Source organism: Prinia subflava, chromosome 12 (assembly GCF_021018805.1).
Source record: "Prinia subflava isolate CZ2003 ecotype Zambia chromosome 12, Cam_Psub_1.2, whole genome shotgun sequence".
NCBI lineage: Eukaryota > Metazoa > Chordata > Aves > Passeriformes > Cisticolidae > Prinia > Prinia subflava.
This window is the reverse complement of record NC_086258.1, coordinates 7,432,271-7,452,793: the sequence shown is the minus strand read 5'-3', so window position 1 is coordinate 7,452,793 and position 20,523 is coordinate 7,432,271. Positions and strand designations below refer to the sequence as shown.

Sequence of the window (20,523 nt, the reverse complement as noted above, 5' to 3'; positions counted from 1 at the left end):
GGGACACGCCGGGGGTGACAGGGACAGCGAGGAGCTGTGACCCCACCCCGGCACCATGCGGGGGGTGGTGAACTTCTGGCAAAGTTGACGGTGCCAGGAGCTGGCACCGCCTCCAGATGTGACCGTTTCCTCTCTGAAGGGCTGTACCTTCAGGCAGACTGTGGCGCTTGCCAAATCCAGGGCACCAAAACGAAAGGAGGGGTTTGGGAGGGAGGGGAAGCCTCGCTGTGGGAAATAAGAGTCGTGTTGTGGCTCGATGCAGAAGGGAGTGTTTGCTGTACCTGTCCTGGCTCTGCTGCCTTGGAGTGGGTGTGAAAACCTGGGGGACAGCTCTTGGTGTTTCCCTGCCTGGTGTCACCGCCCGTGGGCTCTGGTCCTGCCCTCCCGCTCTGGTGCAGCTGCAGGGTTTGCTTCACCATGCAAAAATTGGAGTCGATTGCAGCATTGAGGCAGAGCTTTCCCAATGTGGGTCAGGGGATCCCTGCTGAGGGCTCCTCTTGCCACCTTGACTCTGCCCCTCACAGAAATACACCCCAAATCTGTGCATGAAGGACTCTGGGATAAAGCAACTGAGAACCCCAAACCAGGGGCGATGCTTTTTAGGGCGGGTGGGTGGTGAGCAGTCCCACCTGTGTAAGGGTTTTGGGTGTGATCCAGGTGCTGTTAATATTTGAGGCAAAACTTGCTTTGATTTTTTTGGAGCAGGGAAAGCCCATCTCTTGCTGTATGTGCTCAGGGTGTGTAGTGTCACTGCAGGAGCCTTAAATCTGGATTTTCTCCATGGCCATCAACTGATCTGGCACAATCGCTGTTACCTTCTCCTCAGCATTATCTGTGTGCTTAAAGAGGTGAAATGAGAGCACAAAACCGAGCCCAGTTCCCTGGAGGAGGGAGCACTTTCCTGCAGGTTGGATCCTGACAGGGGTGGGGAGCCCCAGCCCAGCATCCTGAGTGTCCCTGCAGGGACAGGGGACTTGCAGGGAGCCTCCTATTTTTGGAAACACCCCGGGGGGCTTTGCCAGCATCGACAGCGTTGCTGCACTAATGAGGATAATGAGGATACCTGTGACGGCCACTGCGGAGCTGCCGGGGTGTGCCGGGGTGGGCAGCACGCCCCCAAAGCGCAGGTGCCTCCTGCAGCATTCCTGAGAAGGAGGGAGGGAGGGAGGCGGCTGGAGCGGGGGGTGAAGCAGTGCCTGGCTGCTTTATTCTCCTTCAGCTTGATTCCCAAGCAGCAGATTTCTCCAGGTTTACGGCAGGAGATCTCCGTTCCTGCTCGGCAGTGCGATCCGGTGCTGGACTTCCCCGCGGCCCGCGGTGCAGCGCGGGGGATCCTCAGGGTTTGCCCGACACAGGTGGAGGCTCCCCCGCTTCCCTCCCTCCCTGGGCATCGGCTGGAACCGGGCACGGGGAGTGCCCTGGCCTGGGTCACTCAGGGACTTCTTCTTTATAATATTCCTGGTTTTTAGCAGAAAAGAGAAATAATTTTCAAGGGGGCTGTGCAATATGTTAGTGCTGGGTTTTTTTGTTATTTGGTTGGTTGGGTTTTTAACAATTCCCGCGAGCCCTCTGGAGCTGCTGGGTGGCAGCCAGCCCTGGCAGCATCACGGGGAGGCAGAGTCGGTGACTGGCACATCAGGGTGTCCCCAGACCTGAGGTCATGGCTGGGGCATTAGTGAGGGACAGGAGAGGTTAGGGCTTCCCTGTGGCAACTGGAACTGCCCGGGGGTCACACTGGGATTTTCCCATTTCCCAGCAATGCCATGCTCACCTCTCCCAGCTCTGGGCTTACCTGCACTGGGCAGAGTGGGGTGACACCCCATGGGTGAGCACTCTCTGGCAGCACTGTGAGCAGGAGGTGGATCAGGATCTCCATGCTCTGTCTCAGTGTCTTTCCATGTTCACGTACCCCTGCTCTGAGGCTCAATTCCCATTCCTGGAAAGCGGGGGCACAGCGGGGCCCATGGCTGGAAGCTGCTGCAGAACACAGCCCGGTGGGGAAATGCCAGCAGGGAAATCCTGAGTGGCGCTTTTGTCTGATGAGGGTGATGGGGAAATTCCTCTTTCAGAGCTGCAGTTTTCCCCCAGCCAGGCAGGGTTTGGTGTCTCACACCCACCTGCAGGGCCCTGCTCATCTCCTGCCGTCGCTTCCCCGTCTGCGTGGGCAGCGGGGAGGGAGCAGTGTTGGCATTTCCCCCTCTATTTCAGGGCTTTAATTTCTATTTCAGGCTCATTAGTTTCCTTTCTTTTTGGAGACGACACAGGCAGGTTGGGAAAGGTTTAGGGGCTGCATTACCTGGGGCTCCTCTGCAGGTTCCTGTCTGCCGGTGTCCGTCACATCTGGGTCATCCCTGTGGGAAGGCCTGGCTTGAAAAATGGGTTTTCCTCCTGCTGCAAATCCACTCACTGAACACACAGCTGACCTTTTTCTAAGCTGGATTCGCAGGGAGCAAAGCTCTGACTTCAAAAAGGATCAAGGCAAAGCCCGGGTTGGGGACACCCCATAAAAACATGAATTTCTGGCTCAAGTCTCTTCTCCCAGGGCAGCACCACTGTTGGGTCAAGACCTCATATTCCTGTTTTTCAGGGAAACTGCTCTGCCCCAGCAATGGACTGGGTCTCCTTTGGGGGACATTCCACCAGCTGGCAGTGGAGGCACTGGAGGTGCTCATGCCCACGTTCAGGGGGTGGCCAGGGGGAAGGGAAACATCCCCCCCGGGTTATCCCCAATGTGGTGCTGTGTATCAGGCAGAGGAGGCTCTCATTTCTGCCCCCCTTGATGCCTTTCACTGGGGTTGTCAATCCCCCCTTTCATAACTCAGCCACAGCAGTTGCAAAATTGCCGGGGCTGCCCCTTTTTGCTGTGATGGGGAGGGATTTCCAAAGCTTTGCTAATAAAAGAGCAACACTTTCTACGCCTGGGAGGTGGGGAAATCAATGAGCAGGCTGTTGCAAGTGATATAACGGCTTTTTGTGGCATCCCAGGCACTTCCCTGACGTGGTGGAGCCTCATGGCTCGCTGTTTTTCAGCTTAATCGGTGACATCCCCTCCCTGCCAGTGCAGGGATGCTGCTGGGATGCTGCTGCCCGCTCCCGGGGCATCCCTCCTGCCTGCTGCGTTTTACCCGTGGTTGGGCATCCCAGGAATGCCAGGCTGAGCGCTCCCAGCCTTGTGTGTGATGGAAAGCACTGGGAAACCTCCCTTGCTGCAGCGTCCGGCGGGTCAGGGGGGAGCAGCACAGCCCGGGGCTCTCCCAGCGCTGCTCTCTCCGAGCTGGGCGCTGAGTGAAGCCCTGCAGGGTGAGAAGAAATCAGGGGGAAATCTCCTTGTCCCGCTTAGGCGCTTGCATGCTCCACAGCCTGTCCTGGCGGTCTCCCCATCTTCGGCTTCTTCCTTTCTCCTCTGTGATGTCCTAATAAGTGCAGTCGGTCTGACTTCAAAGTGGTTAGCAAATATTTTCCACTCCAGTGAGCTAATTAGTTAAATTACATTTCACATGCTAATTTATTCCTCTAATATTATTTTTTTTTTTCTTCGGCATACTGAAATACAGGAGAAGATAAAAGCTTGGTTTGACCTTAGAGCCAGGCTCAGAGGAGCTGGAGATGGGAACAAACGATTCGTTCCCAGGTTTGCTGTAGCACAGGCTGATTCCCTGCCGCATTTCAGACCTCATTCGCTGGAGTTTTCAGAGTTTTAGCTGCCTGCCACCCGGGCATCCTGGGTGAAACGTTGTCCTCTGGCACAAAGAAAGGAAACTTTCAGACCAGCAGTAATGAGCTGCTAATTTCCGGCTTGGTTGTTCCTGTCCGCAGCAGCGGTACCACCTTGGAGTGATAAATAGCCAATTAATCCTTGCGGGACAGGGTGGGAAGGGTGTTACTTCCCCCATCGCGGCTGGAAAGGCTTTAACTGGAGTCAGGCGGGGCCAGGGGGCTGATGCTGGTGTCAGTCCCAGGCTGAAGCTGCCGGGGCTGGAGAGGCTTTAATTCCCAGGGACAGGGAATTGCTGCTGGTGTCCACCCCAGGTTGGAGCCGGGGTGCGGTGATAGCTGCCAAGGGCCCCGTGGTGAATCAAAGTCTGCCGTGTCTGTATCAAAGCTGTTTCTTTTCCACTGCATGTATATGGTAGATGTTATCGAGAGGGAGGAGCTGAAAATGAGCTCTAGGACTATTTCCTGACCACAGTTACAGGCAAAAACAACAAATCCCTCCATCCCTGCTCTTGGCCAAACTCTCCTTTTCCCTCAGGCAAATCATTGGTTTGTTCCTTTGGAGATAATGAGAAACTACTGAAAAAAGGTTTAATGCTTATCTGTAAGGGCCGAGATTTAGGAGCAGGGTGGAGAGTTTGGGACTTCTGGGTCTGTGAACATGTGAGGCCATGAGCACTCTGCTTTGTGCCTCTGGCTGATGCTGTGCCAGGAGCTTTTGGGGTGGTGGCAGTCCCTGTTTCCAGCCCTGGACGAGGCTTCAGAGAGGGAGGAGTTGGTGTGATGGCTGAGCCCTTACTCTGGTTTTAAAGGAATGGGGAAAGGGTCCCCAGTAGCTGTTTGGGTCACTGGTGCTGAAACATTCAGAGTCTTCACCTGTGCCTGTGTTCCCACACTGAATAAACATTAAAATACAGCCCTGGGAGTGCCAGGCCAGTAATACCAGGGTTCCCACAAATAAGCAGGTAGCAGGATGGTGTCGATGCACACAAGAGTTGCTGAAGGAGAATGAGAGCACAGACCTCTGGAGCCTCAGCCCTGACCCAGCTCCCTGGGGTACAGCCTGTCTTGGGGCTCATGCTGGCCAAGGGTTTGTCATTATTGCCAGGACTCTGTCACCTCTGTCACCTATTTTCAGGTTTTGAGATGCCTGCTGCCCACCAGATGTCTGTGCCTTGCCCATGTGTGGCCACACCAGTGGGTCTGTGGTGGTCACCCCACGTGTGCCACAGCTCCGTGTGCTCACTGCAAGGGCTGGAGCTGCCTGACCAACTCTCACTGCTGCCCTGGAGTTACTGGTGCAATTAAAACCGTGCTAATTGTCTGTGAGGCAGAAGGAGATGATGTTTCCAGTGATTGTTCAGTTGATCTATTCTCAATGTATTTTTCTAAGTGGCCTGGCTGGGTCTGTGACTGTGGGAAAATGAGGTGAAATACCCTGTGCCACATCCTCAGCTGGTGCACATCGAGGTAAATGAACCCTCTGATTTTGGTGGCATTATAAATTGTTCCTAGCTAAGAACATGATGCTCAACATGACCTTATAGAGTGTTTCTCTGCTTCTTTGCTCTTCCTCCCCATCCTTCAGCACTGACTTCTGTCTGAACCTTGAGGGCACTGTGAGAATTTGCTCTCCCGGAGGTGCAGCCTCTGCCTCTTGCACTTTCCCTCTCTCCAGTGAAATGGGATCTCCTCCCTGAGCTTTCAGCTCCCTCTCGCTGTCTGCTCTCAGTTCCCATCCCGACGATCCCGCGGGATGGGCAGAGCCTTTCTGGTGGCTCCGGGCGCTGCCGGGGCAGCTGCACAGCCCGGTCCCGGTGCTGCTGCCAGGACCTGGCTCCATCCCTGCCCCGGGGCTGGGCACCCTGACTCACGGCAGCCCGGCCCCGGAGCAGCTGCCTGCTGCCAGTTTGATTCAAGAAGGGCCCCGTCATTGCAATTTGCTGTCATCTGTCACCCTGCACCGGGCCCAGGGCAGCCCCTGCAGGAGCAGCTGTTGCAGGAGTGTGCCGTGAGCGCTGCCCGCTGCCCGCGTGTGCTCAGATACCCAGATCCAGTTGCTGATGGTTTGGCACAGCGCAGGCTGGCACAGCAGAGGCTGTTGGCTGCTTTGGGTCTTTGCCAGAGCGTGGGGATTGTTTGCCCCTGGCTATGCTGCCCTCCCCAAGAGGAGGTGATGAGCTGGGGGTGCGGGCAGTGCCTGCCCGTGGCTCCATCCCCTCCTCTGCACAGCCACCCATTCCAGCTCCTGCAGCCGGGCTGGGGCAGGGACAAGGCTCCATCAGTGACTGGGCCTCAGATTTGGAGTGTGCCAGCTGCAAACATCGAGGGCTTGCCCCATTCACAACCCTTAACACACCAGCAGAGCCTGGGTCAAACCCCGGGCATCTCCCATCCAGGGACTCCACCCGAGATGACCCCATTTAATTATCCTGTGCCTGGAGGAGCCCTGGGGCTGAGACAGCTGAGAGTGGCAGTGCTGAGTGTGCCTGCCTCGCCTTGACCTGGACCCTGCCTGGCCTCGGATGTGCTGCCACCACGGAGGTGACACGAGCCGTGCTCCTGTGGCCCCTCCTGTCACACACAGCCCCGGGGCTCTCTGCTCTGCTCCAAAGCCAGCACACGGCTCTGGAGGATCCCCTGCCCCTCGCTGCTCACTGGTGTCCCTGTGCAGGAGACAGCAGCTTAATTTTGTTAAGCACTGCCAGGCACCACTGCTGTATCCAGACAGGGATGGATTTAGCCTTCAAATACTGCTGAGGAACGCCCCTGCCGGGAGCCCTGTCCTGTAACAGCTCCATTTGGCCACTGCTGGCTGATAAATGCTGAGATGCAAAGAGCACCTTTGGTTTCAGTGCAATTGCTGTGAGGTTGTAAAGCACTGCAGGGAGGGGGGACAGCCAGAGGCAGCTTGGTGTTGGCTCTTTTATGAACCTGGAGTGCTTCGTGGTACCAACACTGCTGGAAGGATTGGCTCCACTGCCCCAGGAGTTGGTTCTGCCCAGATCCTCCTGCCTGCCCCATCATGTGACAATGGTGTAACAGGACAGGCAGGGCCGGTGGTTCAGCTGGGGCAGAACTTGTGATATTTGGTATTTTTAACTCCCAGGGTCATGTGCGTGGCATCACTCATGGTGTCTGGAGAGGGCAGCACATAGTGCACCCCGGTGTTGTGGTCCAGAGCTCAGGCTTTGGGCACCAGCTCCATGCAGATGCTGGTCAAGGTCTGACTTTGAGAACCTCAGAGGTTGTTTGCATCCAAAATCTGGTTTGTTGATTTTCTTGTGTCATCCCTGTGCAGGCATCTCCTCAGCCCTGTGTCCTCACTCCTCTCCTGGCTTCTCTGGGCATGTGCCAGGGGTGTCCCTGGGTGTGCTGGGGCTGCAGCAGCTTTTCCAGCAGGACATTGGGGTTTTGCTTCCTCTTGACAGCCCAGGAGAGGGAAATACCCGATCCCACCCTGCTGACATCTGCTTTTGTGATCTGGGTGAGCTCTCAGAGGACAGGGTGAGCATCACGCCCTTCACCTGGAGATACTGAGGAGCTGTTTGGGAGGACAAGGCTGGTTTGGTGTGACAATCTCGGTAGTGTCTGGCTGTGACGTTGGTGACAGGGAAATGCAGAGATGAGGGGGCTTCCTCTGCTGCAGGAAAGAAGCACCCAAAAATCTCCCTTAATAACCCCTTCCTGCTCATCCTTCTCCCTTTAGGCTTCTGTGTGCATTGCTCTGAGAGTCAGGGGGTTTCTTCTTTCATCACAGTGCCCTCCCCAGCACTTCTCCTTCCCATACTGGAAACTGAGCGCGAGTTAGAAACTGCAACCGGGCTAGGAAGGAGGGGCAATGTGGTTTGTGGCGCCAGAGCCTGGCCTGAGCGAGCAGAGCAGCTGGGAGGCACTTCTGGGGGCTCTGGGGAGAAGAGCTGAGGGCAGGGGGAGCAGGATGGAGGAGCTGTTCCAGCCCTGTGGGGTCCGGCAGGGTCGTGGTCGTGGCTCGGGGAGCCCCTGACCAGGGGGATCCTGCTTGGGCAGCCCTGGAGCTGTCTGGAGGCAGGAAATGGAGATTAATCCCTCCCCACCCTGCTGTGCAGAGCAAGGGGGAATCAAAAGCGGCTGAAAATCCCGGATTTCCCTTTCTGTTTGGTGGAGAGGGATGCGGGAAGCACAGGGGAGGAGATGGACGAGTTCAGTGGGGGCAGCTCCGCCTTTTCCCGACGCCTCTGCACCTACAGCCCCCGGGGGGAACTGGTCCTCCCAGCCCTCCCTAATTACTTTGGGGTTAATCAAAGACCTGGCTGCTGCTGACATCCAGCTGGCCACAGAATGGCACCGGACCCCATCTGGGACCTGTGACACACTTCCATTCCCCTCGAGTGCCAGCTGTGCCCTGGCACACCCGCCCTGGGAAGGAGCTTTGTAAAAGGTGACTCTCAGTCAGGGCTGGGGCAAGGAGGGGGAAAGGGAAGCTCCCCAGGGCTTTGGCTGTTGTCAGAGATGACTCAGTGCATGCCCTGGCTGGGTGGCACCGTCTGTGCCACCGTGTTACGTGCCCACATGTCATGGAAACCCTGACACTGCTCCGTGCCCACGTGGCACGAGTGGCATTGGGCAATGAACCATCCAGAGGGGTCTGATCCTCACTGCTGAGGTTAAAAACCACCCAGAGGGGTCTGATCCTCACTGCTGAGGTTAAAAACCACCCAGAGGGGTCTGATCCTCACTGCTGAGGTTAAAAACCATCCAGAGGGGTCTGATCCTCACTGCTGAGGTTAAAAACCATCCAGAGGGGTCTGATCCTCACTGCTGAGGTTAAAAACCATCCAGAGGGGTCTGATCCTCACTGCTGAGGTTAAAAACCATCCAGAGGGGTCTGATCCTCACTGCTGAGGTTAAAAACCATCCAGAGGGGTCTGATCCTCACTGCTGAGGTTAAAAACCTCACCCTGCCAAGGTGCTGGCAGCTCAGGAATGGATGGATCAGGCTGTGCACTCTGTGCCACGGGTGGCAAAGAGGAGAGAGGCTCCTCAGGGCCCCACTGCTGCAGAAAGTCTGGGTGAGACCCTCGGGGAGCAGCTTGTTCCACTCACTCTCTGCTCCCTGATCCTCCTGCAAGAGCTCGGGTTGTGTTTCCTTGCTGTTTTCCCTGCAGTTAGAGGAGCCAGAAAGAGCTGAAAATCTGATTTCCCACCAAAACCAGGCTAATGCTGTCACGGTGTCCCTCTGCCTGTGCCCTCTCTCCCCAGATGACTTCTGAACCCACAGATCTGGCTGAGGGCTCGCAGATAATTAAGTCTATGCAGAGATGATGAAATGAGATGGTTGAGAGGAGGGAAAGAATCTTGTAAATGCCCCAAAACATCTGTAGCATGAGTTCATGTATTATTAGACACCAGCAAATCCACGTGGGAGATGCCTCTTACAAACACTTAACCACAAATAACATTTTCATTCTCGGTTCGCACATTTTTAGGCACCAAAAACAGCCTCGAGACACAAAACCATAGGAAGCAACACAAGTAGTTTCAGTGCTCATGGGATAACCTTTTATTTTAATAAAACCTGAAATTCTTTTGGCACTCAGCGTGATTCCCAGAGCCAAGGCTTGAAGGAAAAACACCATAAATCATGGACTCGAAAGCGGGGAGTTGGGAGGGTCAGCAGCACCGGGGCTCAGCCGTGGTGTGACTCGGTGGCTCTTGATGACTTTGTTGATATTGCTGCCACCTTAACTGAGGGACAAACCTGGCCCTCAGCCCCTGGCATGCAGAATTGTTTGGGACAACGCTGCTCCTCCATGCCAAAACCCCCACAACAGAAGGAGTTCTGCTGGCCTGGGATAACTTCCCCCGCTGGAACAATGCAGAGAGGAAACCTTTCAAAGTGGAAATTACCAAAGGGAAAATAATTTTTTTTTTAAACATCCTTTGTCTGAGTGCTTAACAATACCTGGGAGTGCCGAAAGACTTTTCCAATTCCTAATTGACTTTTCAGCCGTGTCACTGTTTGTTTCATCTCTGCAATAGCCAGCTCAGGGCCGGGCAGTGAAACTTTCCCTTTCCAGCTCTTGCCAGCCCCTTTTCCCGGCTCTCACGTGGCCAACAGCAGTAAGTGTGTGCTCAGGCTGTTACAGCAGAATGTTTTCATGTCCACTCAGTGTCCCTGCCCAGCCCGTGGTGAATTTGGCGTAGATATTTGGCAGAGGCTGAGCAGTGTCAGCACCGGGGCTGGTCCAGCTGCCGGACGTCTCTCCTGCTGCTGCTCCTCCTGCAGCTCCTCTCCCTCATCCCTGCAGCTCTTCCGGGCCCTCTGGCTCCTCTCTTGGCTGCTCGCTTTCAATCACATCAGCTCTCCACTCTGCTGGAGCCCGGCTCCAAGGTTTCACTCCTCACTTCAGATCAAGTCAGCTTTCCTGCAGCTTCCCGATGTGTCTGGGGTTTGGTTTATGCTTTCCCTGACGTTTGTGCGGTCAAAGGAGATGCAGGACCATTGTTGGAACATCCTTTTCATATCCCCTCTTAAGGGCTTTGTTCCTGTTTAACTGAGTTTCTTATTGTCAGTAACCTCAGTTATTTATTGGTGTATTAATGTTGTGTGTGTGGAACACTTTGCTGTTGCTTTGTTTACTCCCATGATCTGGCATTTAAATCTGTTCCACTTTATTCCCAAACTGGGATAACTCTGTGCAAATCTGCTTTATTTCCCTACCTGTATCTCTTCAGATCAGCTCAGTGCCTTGCAACCTGCTTGGCTCCATTTTCAAGCTGGCCTTCAGATATAATTTAATCTTGTGCAAGGTATCAATTCCATCAACTCCGTGTGCTCCTTCCCTGTGCCTGTGCTGTGGCATCACTTGGGCTTCTCAGCCGCTCTATGGCATCCTTCCCTCCCCCTCGTGTGTCCAGGCACGTCCTCCCAGCAGCAGGGCAGTGGATGGTGCTGCCCAGGTTCAGGAGCTGAGTCTGGGCGTGCTGGGTGGTGACACCGACGCCAGCCTGTCCCCAGGGAGGACGAGCAGTGTGGGGTCAGCACGGCCCCAGGTGCTCAGTGAGGCCCTGCCTGTGCTGCCACCTGGGCAGGGGGCAGGGGGAGCCTCTCCTGGCCTTCCCCAGCCCAGTGGGAATAAAGCTGGGATAAAGCTGCCCTGCTGCTCTCCTGGCTGGAGCGAGGGATGCACAGCCCAAAGTGCCCACCCCTGTGCCTGGCACAGGTGGGGTGGGTGTACCTGTCCCACCAGGGAGCAGGGCTGGACCTTGGGCTGGGATAGGAGCTGGGGAGGAGGAAGAGCTGCTCTGCCAAGCCAAATTTCTCTGTTTTCCACTGGGATTTCTCCCTGGATCGGTTGCCAGAGCCTCTCGTTTCTGGGACTCTCCTTTTACACGATTCAGCTGAACGTGTCATTCTGGCTGGTTGTTGTGGGTGGAAAATTGTGCTGCCTGCCCTTGGATGTGTTTTTGAAAGGTGAGCAGAGCCAGAGCTTTGCTCTGTTCTGTATCCACCCAGGTGGTGGATGTGTGTTTTCAATATAAAATGAACTCTCATTATTTAATTTAATTTTTCTGGCAGATGAGAAGGAACGGCTTGATTTCAGAAATGAGCTCCCCTTATCTTATGGGCTACACCTATTCCCAACTTGTCCCTGCAAATTTTTGTGGCTCCATAACCTTTCCCCTCTTTTCCACCAGTGGTTTTCCTTTCCCTGGCTGTTCTGCAGGGAAGCCAAGCAAGCAAGGATGGAAATTACAATAACGGAGCACCTGGGAGGCTCCAACTCGCCACACACTGATTGCTAAGCAACAGGGAGAAATGTTTTTCCTGTTTTTCTTTGGGTTGCGAGCACCTTAGGTGGTATTTGTTAAAAGAGCTGACTGAAACATTCTGGCTGAAAGGTGATAGGGAGATAAAAGCGGCCTTTAAAGACAAACAGCTCAAGAAATAATGGTCCTTAGCTTAGGGGCTGTGGTGTCTGCAGCGTGTCAGGCTGCGGCAGCTTTTAATGCCTGCTGAACTCTGCACTCCCGGGAGCCACGTGGAGAGAGGGAAAACGCTGCCGCCAGGAGCTGCAGCTTCCTGCGGGGTGGGGATGGTCCCAACAAAACTCCCTGCCTGTCTTGTGATCCTCCCGAAACTGCGAGCGCTGATGAGCTTTGGTCCCTGCATCCCCCTGCCAGCAGTGCCCTGCAAAACGCTCTTGGTGCTTTTCACACCTTGGGCCCTGCTGCCTTCAGCTTTTTAGGCACATTTTGGTGTTAATAGCTCTATCTTGCCTCTTGTTTTTCTGGGTCTTTTCTTCTTTGCTGCAAAGGAATGCAGGTGCCTGCACAAAGTGTGCTGTGGTCACTTCTTTCTGAGAAAGGGGCTTGATCTCCCCCCACCTCACATGTTGGCCTTGTTCTGATGAGATTTAAGAGGTCAGAAAGTTTGGAAAACAGAGGTTTGTAATGTTGCTTGCTGCTCCAATGGCAGCTCCTCAAATACTTGATAAATTGCCTGGAGAAGAGAAGGTTCTGGGGCAATCTGAGCATCCCAGAGCATCAAGTGGCTTCAAGAGAGCTGGAGAGGGACTTTGGACAAGGGTCCAGAGTAACAGGACAAGGGGCAATGGTTTTAAAATGAAGGAGAGTGGATTTCGATTAGATATGTGGAAGAAGTGTTCCCTGTGAGGGTGGGCAGGCCCTGGCACAGGTTTTCCATGGAAGCTGTGGCTGTCCCATCCCTGGAAGTGCTCCAGGCCAGGCTGGACAGGGCTTGGAGCAGCCTGGGACAGTGGGAAGTGTCTCTGCCCATGGCAGGGATTGGAATGAGATCATCTTTAAGGTCCCTTTCAACCCAAACCTGTTGGATTATTAAAAACCCAAACCCCCAGAAAATCTATGATTCTGCTACAGCCAAGGGGGTGGTGTGAGGAGTAGGATAGAGGAGAAATATTCCTGCAAGCTCTTGAGTCTCCAAGGCTTGTGGAATAATTGCCAAGCTCCAGGAGCCGGCAACCTCTGCAGGAGATGCCGTAGCCCAGCTGTGCACAGGGGCTGCAGGAAATGAAACACAGAATGGCTGGATGGAGACTTTTAGATGCTGATTGCCCGGGGATTTGCTGTGCTTCCTCTGCTAGGAGCTGACAGTAATTAGGGGCTTGCCTGGCTGTGTTAATGCTCGGTGTGGAGGGGGGCTGTGCTCCCGAATTTACCCGGCTCGGGGTCGGTGGCTGCCCGTGGGGAGCAGGGGAGGCTGTCCCTGGCAGAAAGGGGCACAAAGGGCAGGAGAGCCCGAGCCAGCCTTCCTCCCTGCCAGCACAAAGAGCTCACAGAGCCTGATCTGTCCAAAATGGCCCTGAGAAACGCCCAGAGCCCGGAGGCAGAGTGATCCCGCTGCCCTGGAGCTGAAATACTCTGCAGAGAATCTCCTAAAATCCGTGCCTGCTGTGAGCTGTGCCGAGCTGTGGCTCTCATCTAAAATCTGGCTAAATCAGGGCATTGATCATGCTGAGAGTGAGAATTGGGTCTGCGAGGATCTGAGATCTGTTGGTCCCCAAATTTGTTGGTGGAACCCAATCTCACCTCTCTGTACAGACTGTTTGAACAGAGCGGTGGCATCGTTTTCCCTTCTTGCACAAGCTTTCCCCCTTATCCTGAAGTGGAAGAGATAGTACTGGTTGTTTACTGTTGGATTATTATTATTATTATTATTATTATTATTATTATTATTATTATTATTATTTAACCTTCCAGCTGAGCCTGGGCAGTGAAAACAAAAGTCTTTTCCAATTAAAATCAGAATGCCCAAAAAGTTTTGATCTAGGACATAATGCCTAACCTTCAGCTAGTAATTCTTGTAACTGGGTAGCACTTTTCCTGCAAAATGCCTTAAAAACAGCAAGCAAAAGGGTTTCCCCAGCTGCACAATAGAAGGAAGTGCTCAGGGCTCCGTGTCAGGGCCTGACACAGACTCGCCTTGTGAGCCGGTGCCAGAGCTTGGGACAGAGGCTGGATAATGTTGCAACTCGCACATAAAGCAGCCCAGTTCCCCTCAGAGGCTGCTGGTTTGGGTCCTGGGTCTCTCTCTGGTCCAGCAGTGAAAGCTGGAGGTGTGTGATGCTCCAGAGGGGCTCAGTGAGAGGTGGTGAGGTGATTCCTGCCTCCTCTGCTCGGGGCTGAGATCAGCTCCTTGCAGCTCTTGGCATCGGTCCTGCTGTGGTTTCACTGAGGCTCAAAGAGAATACGGGTTTGTTGGGGTGGTGGCAGAGCCCCGGGGGTGGTGGCAGTGCCCTGGGGGTGCTGGCAGTGCCCTGGAGGTGGTGGCAGTGCCCCGGGGGTCCTGGCAGTGCCCCGGGGGTCCTGGCAGTGCCCTGAGGGTCCTGGCAGTGCCCTGGGGATGCTGGCAGTCCCCTGGGGGTCCTGGCAGTGCCCCGGGGGTGGTGGCAGTACCCCGAGGGTGGTGGCAGTGCCCCGGGGGAGGTGGTAGTGCCCCGGGGGCGCTGGCAGTGCCCTGGGGGTGGTGGCAGTGCCCTGGGGGTCCTGGCAGTGCCCTGGGGGTGGTGGCAGCGCCCTGGGGGTGCTGGCAGGCAGCGGATGCCAGGCAGGAGCAACTTCCATGGAAGTGTTTGTGCTTTGGGGTGAGCAGCCTTGCCTGATGGAAAAAAAAAAAAAAAAACCCAACAAAAAAAACCCCAAAAAACCCCACAGCCACACTGAGCTCAGGAATTGGGTCACTGTGAGTTTTGCCCTGTAGGAAATGGGCTGGAAAGCCCCACTCAGCAGCAGAGCAGGGGGATGGAAGCAGAGGAGGGCTGGAGGAGGGAATGCTCAGACCCCACGTGCTGGGGAGAGACACCTTGGGGTCCAGGCTGAGCCCAGTTATTAACTGAGGTGTGAATCTGCAGGTCCTGCAGGTCCTGACTGTGACAGACTGACCCAAATTGATTCCCAAACCAGAAAACTGGCTGAAAGTTTCCAAAAGCTTCTCTGTGTTGGTCTCTCCACGTTATTGACCACGCAGGAAAGGCTGGAGACTGCAGCAGAGGAGCAGAGCTGCTCCGGTGTTGTGGGTTTGTATTTATCCAGCCAAGAGCTGATTTCAGAGTGGTGGAAAGACCAAAACTGATGGATTTCCCACATCACCCAATTCCCGGCCTGCCAGAGTCGATGAGACATTTACAGATGACACCAAAAAGCTCGATGTGTTGTGAAAAGTTTCTTGCTGAGTTCACCAAGTGCACATTGACAGTGTATTTTTTTAATGAGTCACTCAAGCATTGATCATTCTCTTAAATCTCTGAAGTCACATGCGTGTCAATTAATCACATGTCGCAACAATTTCTAGACCTTCAAGGGTGCCAGAGGGAAACCTGAGGATGTGATCCTGCCTTTCAGCCGCGTGCTTAGAGGCAAATAAGAAGCCCTGAAAGGTTATTTGTTTTGAATCTCATGGTTTTCAAGAGCCTTGCCCCTGACGGCTGAGTGCTTGGGGTTAGCTACGCAGAGCAAACATCCTGAACTTGGGCTCCTGACCCCGCTCTGAGTGTTTTGCTTTTCAGACCCAGAAGGTTCCCAAGAGAGGAGAAAGGAAACTGAGCGGCTATTTTTAAACCCCTGCAGTTGCCTTCCTGCCTTATATTATTTATTATCCATTATCAGAAGTGTTTTTCCCCTGAAACCATCTTTAGTGGTCAACCGAGGGACGGTGAAAATTGCCCGACAAACAGAGCTGCATCTTTGTGCAGAGGTCAGACGGAGCTGGAGGCTCTGGGAGGGCTTTGCCAGCTGAAAATGAGCGGTGCTGTTGTTTGTTGTGTGCACTCGGGCGGTGCCAAGCGATTCCAGGGGTGGGCTGTGATTACTCTGCCCTAGGACTCAAACATGAAGCAAAGCAGAGCCTCCCTCCCAAATATTTCACAGCCCCAGAGAGGCAACGCTGATTTCTGCTGGAAAACAAGCCCCTGCCTCTGATTTTAGCAAAGTAATGCACAGCACTGAGCTTCTAAACACATCTTGCAGTGCCACGTGGTCGGTGGGGCTGGGGATGCCCCTGCACGGAGCAGCATCTCCTCCTTCCGTGGTGGAGAGAGCTCCAGAGACACACCTGGCACTGCAGGCTCACCTGGGCAGGGATCAGGGCTGCCTCTCCGTGCCTGGGCAGGCTTAAAATGTGCACTGCCCCCAAAGATGTGGGGCTGCCACGGCCCTGCAAGGCCCTGCTGCTGGGCTGGGCCCCCTTTCCCAGCGTGTCCAGGAAGCCCCTTTGACCTCTTTGGCTCCAGATAAAGCAGGGACAATAGCCCACGTTGTCCTGGCTCATCCTTCTGCCTGGTAAACTTTCCAGTTTGAAGCTATCACAGCCTGGCAGCTTTGTTAATCCCTTCCTGCCCGGGCAGGAGCTGCTGGTGCCCTGGGCAGAGCTGGACGTGAGCCTTGGCTCCGTGTCCTCACTGGAAATAAAGCTGCAGGGCTGCAGGGCCCTGGGAGGCCGGTGTTATTTCAGCTGCAGAGGGAGCTGAGGCATGAAAGTCCAGGTTTTGGTGGTGTCAGCAGCAACAGCCCGGACCCTGTGATGCAGTTTCTCAGCAGTGTGTGAGGAGGGAAGGGGAAGAGCAGGGGAGGGCTGGAGCACGCTGCGCTCAGCGCAGGGGGCTGATGAATGACAAACAGTTTTGCCCGTTTCTCTCCGCTTCCGAAAACAAAATTATGTTGCAGGGGTTCTCTAAAGTGAGATCTGCTGTCCCCCAGGCTTGTTTTGCTTTCCCAGAGTCCCTGCTGGGCCGAGAGCAGGTGCCCTGGTCCCTAATCCCACTTTGCCTGTGCATGGGGGGCCTGGCGCTGACCCACCGTGGGTCACATCGCCTCATCTGCCAGGGGACACTGCCCGCTGTCCCCGCAGGGCCGTGACCGTGTCAAAGCCCAGCTGTGGCCAGCGAGGGGCTGGGCAGTGCCCTGGGGCTGAGCTCAGGGGCTGAGCTAATGCTGGATGAAAACACGAGCTGAGGATATTCAGCAGTTCTCGCAGTTAACGCTTTTTCTGTTTGCTAGCGGTGTGTGAAGCCCAGGTGCTTGGCGAGCACTTTGCGACACAAAGTCCTCTCCCGGAGCAGTTGTCACCTGCGTGGCTTTGCTCCCTCCCATCAACGCCAACACCCCGGTGCTTCCCCCGCCCTGCCACCCCCGCAGCCCCCCGAGCATCCTCCTCCTCCTGCCCGCCGCCCCTTTTTGTGGCCTCGGGGCTTTTCACGCCTCCAGCGCCCCCGTCCCCCCCTCCCCAAGGGGGCCGAGCCGCGGCGGGCCGGCCCCCGGGGGCGGGCGGAGGCAGCGGGAGGAAATCCAGCGCCTCCTTTCCAGCGCAGCCGGCTCCGTCCCGGCCCCGCCGTGACATCAGGCCGCTCTCGGGGCGCGGGGGCGGCTGCGGGCTCCGGGCGCCTGCCCCGCTGTGCGGGCGCTGCAGCTGCGCGTCCCCCCGAGCATCGCCCCGAGCATCGCCCCCACGTCCCCGCTGCGGCTCCCCGGGCAGCCGGGGGGGCTGGCGGGGCCGGCGGCGGGTGGCGGGCCCGGGGATGCGGGGATGGTGAGCCGCCGCCGCGCCCCGCCGCGCCATGGCCCCGCCGGCCCCGAGAGGATGTTCGAGGGCTGCCGGCGGGCCAGGAGCCTCTGGGGCGGCGTTCGGCTGGAGGTGGCCGGCGAGAGCAGCCCCGTGGTGCTGCACAGCTTCACGCAGCTCGACCCCGACCTGCCGCCGCTGGAGGTGAGTGCGGCTGCGGGGGATGAGGGGTTTGGGGGGAGCCCTCGGTGGTTTTGGGGGGCTCCGCCTCGCTGGCAGCGTGGGTAGGGCTGGCCCGGGGTTTGTGGGCACGCACGGAGTGTTTGGCAGAGTTCTGTGACAGAATCACGCGGTGGTTTGGGTTCGAAGGGAACGTAAAAATCATCTTTCCTCACCTCCTGGCGTGGGCAGGGACGCCTTCCAATATCCCAGGCTGCTCCAAGCCCCGTCCAGCCTGGCCTGGAACGCTTCCAGGGATGGGGCAGCCACAGCTTCTCTGGGCACCCGTGCCAGGGCCTCAGCACCCTCACAGGGGAGAATTTCTTCCTGATATCTAATCTAAACCGACCCTCCTTCAGCGTAAAGCCCTTCCCCCTTGTCCTATCGCTCCATGCCCTTGCAAAAGTCTCTCCAGTCTTCTTGTAGGCCCCTTTAGGTACTTTAGGGGTTTCATTTTATTGAATTAATGGGCGCCCGTGCTTGGCTTTTTTTGCTGTGAGTCCCTTTGCCCCTGGGGACTAGCAGGGAGCTGCCAGGCTCTGTAGGGAGAAACCAGATGCTCTTCCTCCGGGCACCCAGGGAAAGGGGCAGATTGTTAAAACTTTGGGCTTTTAATATTTCATTTGAGACTTTGGCTGTGGGAGGGCAGGAATCTGCTCAGATCTGAGCTCCTCGTAAAGGCTTCGGGCTTGTCCAAACCACAAAAGCGTCCTCTGGGAAGGTTACGGGCATTGGGAGGACTTTCCTGGAGGATGCGGGAATATTTGTGCTTGTTTGGATTCGATCTCGGGTGGTTCAGAGCCAGGCCGGTCCCAGCGAGGCCCGAGTGCTTTGTTGATGGCAGTCGCATGTGGAGAGGCACCCGAAATAATCTGAGTCAGAGCTGGGCCTTTTATCTCAGTAATGTGTGATCGTCATCGGGGCGGTGGGAGTGCCGCTGCTCGGGAGCAGCCCGGCGGGAGGGAGGCTTTGCTGCTCAGAAAGCGCGGCCCTGGCGGTGCAGGGGTTAACAGCAGCGAGGGTCAGCAGGGCTGGCTTTGCCGGGATTTGGAGCCAGCTGCAGATGTGCTGCTCTGGATGCTTCCCGCCGCAACGGGGGCGGTGCAGGGGGGGAATCGCCGCTAAAGCCTCTCCGGTTGCTGTGCAGATATGCGGGGATATTCGGGGAGGGCAGCGCCTCCTTCTCGCAGTGCCAAACATCAACCCCACAACCTGTGATGGAAAGTCTCGGTCAGCCACGGCCAGGAAGGGATGAGCTCAGGCTGTTCCGCTTCACCTCTGGCCTGGTGGCAGCGGCTCTGCAGAGTTCGTGAAAGCTCCATCCAGCTTGTTTTCCCCCTCTCCCCTCCCTGCTGGTCTCTCCTGGGGGTGGGCGTGCTGACAGGGTTTGCAGTGCATCATCTGGTTCGTGTTATGCCTGGCAGGAAGTCCAGCCCCGCCGGCCCGCGGCGCTCCGGGAGGCTCGGGGGCCGCGCTTTTGGCAGCGAGAGCAAGAACGGGGGGGAAAAGAGGGAAAAGAGGCGGGGATGCAGCGTGCTGCTCCTCTCATCCCTGGGCAGAGCCGGCCCGGCACGATTGCCCTGGCTGGAGGAGGCTCTGGAGCTCAGGAGAGGCTTTGGAGCATCTTGGGTGATGCGGATGTGAGGGAAAAGTGACGGGGGTGAGGGAGGATTTGTGTGGCCCCCACTGGCACTGAGCAAACCCCTGCCCACCTGAGGGCACAGCTGCAGCCAGACCTCCTCCCGAGCTGTCTCTGCCCACATTTCTGCCCTGGGCTGTGCGTGGGTTTGTGCTGGGGAATGGTCAGAGCACAGCCCTGGCATCTGCTCACTCGAGCTTTTCTTCTAGTCCTGAACAGAGAAATTCCTTTTTTTTTTTTTTATTATTTTTTCTATTTGCAAGTGATGGTGAGAAAAGGAGCATCCCAGAGGGATGCAAAGTGACCCACGGCCTCCTGAGCAGCCTTGGGATGCACAGGGTGCTCACTGCACAACAGGGGAAAGGAAAAAATGTGTCACTGTTGTGACAACTGTGGTGGCCTGGGGGGGGTTGCAGTCCTCAGGCAGAGCTGTAGATGCACACTGAGAGGATAAGGCAGATTATTTGAATAAGAACCCCCAGGGACCATCAGTGTTTTGTTGGTGACAATCCCCAGGACACAGTGGGACCTTTGTCACCTCTGCCAAAGGGAGCTGAGCTGGGTTTTGGCAGAGCTGTGGCAGCTCGTGGGTGGATGGTCAGGTCCCACGGGGAACAGAGGATCCCTGGAAAGCTGCTGGGCAGGCTGCAGGGAAAGAGGCTCATTCTGGTCCTCACTGACCCCCGGGGATGGCAGCAGGGAAGGCTTTGCCTGTATCCCACAGCAACGATATCGATCACCAGGCACCGCTCTGAGCCCTCCTGCCCTGGGAGCTCTCTCCGAGATTTTAACCATGGGATTAACCAAATTTAACCTGACTGTCTCCAGTGGGACATTGACACTGCAGCTTTGCAGACCTTTTTTGCTTTGACCTTTTCAGTTCCAATCCATTCCATATTCAGCAGTGTCAGTCCTTGCAGTCCAGCAGGAGCCACAGAGTGAATTTGGTGGCCCTCCTGGTCCTGCTGGCCAGGACTGGCCTAAAACACCACTGCAGATGACACAGACTGAAACTTCCATGAAGCTGATGTGGCTGAACCCCCAACGAGGCTGGGCTGACTCTTCTAAAAAAAGCCCACGTCCCTGCAATTCTGGCTGTATTTGTTTTCTGAACAATTAGATTTTTCAGTTGCTAAATGAATCCATGAAAACTCGAATTGCTCAGCCCAGATGCCCAATAGGTCAGTGCTTGTTCTTTAGAGCTGAGAGGGAGAGGCTCTCTTAAAAGGCATTTTCTTTTCATTTCCTATGGTGCCTTTGGAATAAGACGCTTTTCTCCCAGCCTGTTCTCCTCCCCCAGGCACAACCTGATATGTCCCTTGCAATTTGCCAGATGAACATCATCTGTTGGTATTTCTTGGATGGGGAAAACCTTCTGGCTCCCTTCCAGGGAGGTTTGGAGCCCGTGGTGAAGCCTGGAGCAGGCTGGGAT

At 55.8% G+C, this 20,523-nt stretch overlaps 1 protein-coding gene across 5 annotated transcripts in view; it reads left to right on the top strand.

Moving 5' to 3' along the window:
- Positions 1-20,523, top strand: part of RALGDS (ral guanine nucleotide dissociation stimulator) — a 57,495-nt gene that overhangs the window by 15,311 nt on the left and 21,661 nt on the right. The window contains exon 1 of one of the 5 annotated variants that reach the window (XM_063408916.1): positions 17,030-17,437. The exons of 2 other annotated variants lie outside the window; for them this stretch is intronic. In XM_063408916.1, the coding sequence (XP_063264986.1) occupies positions 17,258-17,437 (180 nt within the window). In that variant the 5' untranslated portion in view covers positions 17,030-17,257. Of the gene's footprint in view, positions 1-17,029; positions 17,438-20,523 lie in introns of those variants that run through there. 2 more of the 5 variants (XM_063408918.1, XM_063408914.1) reach the window with 2 other exon arrangements.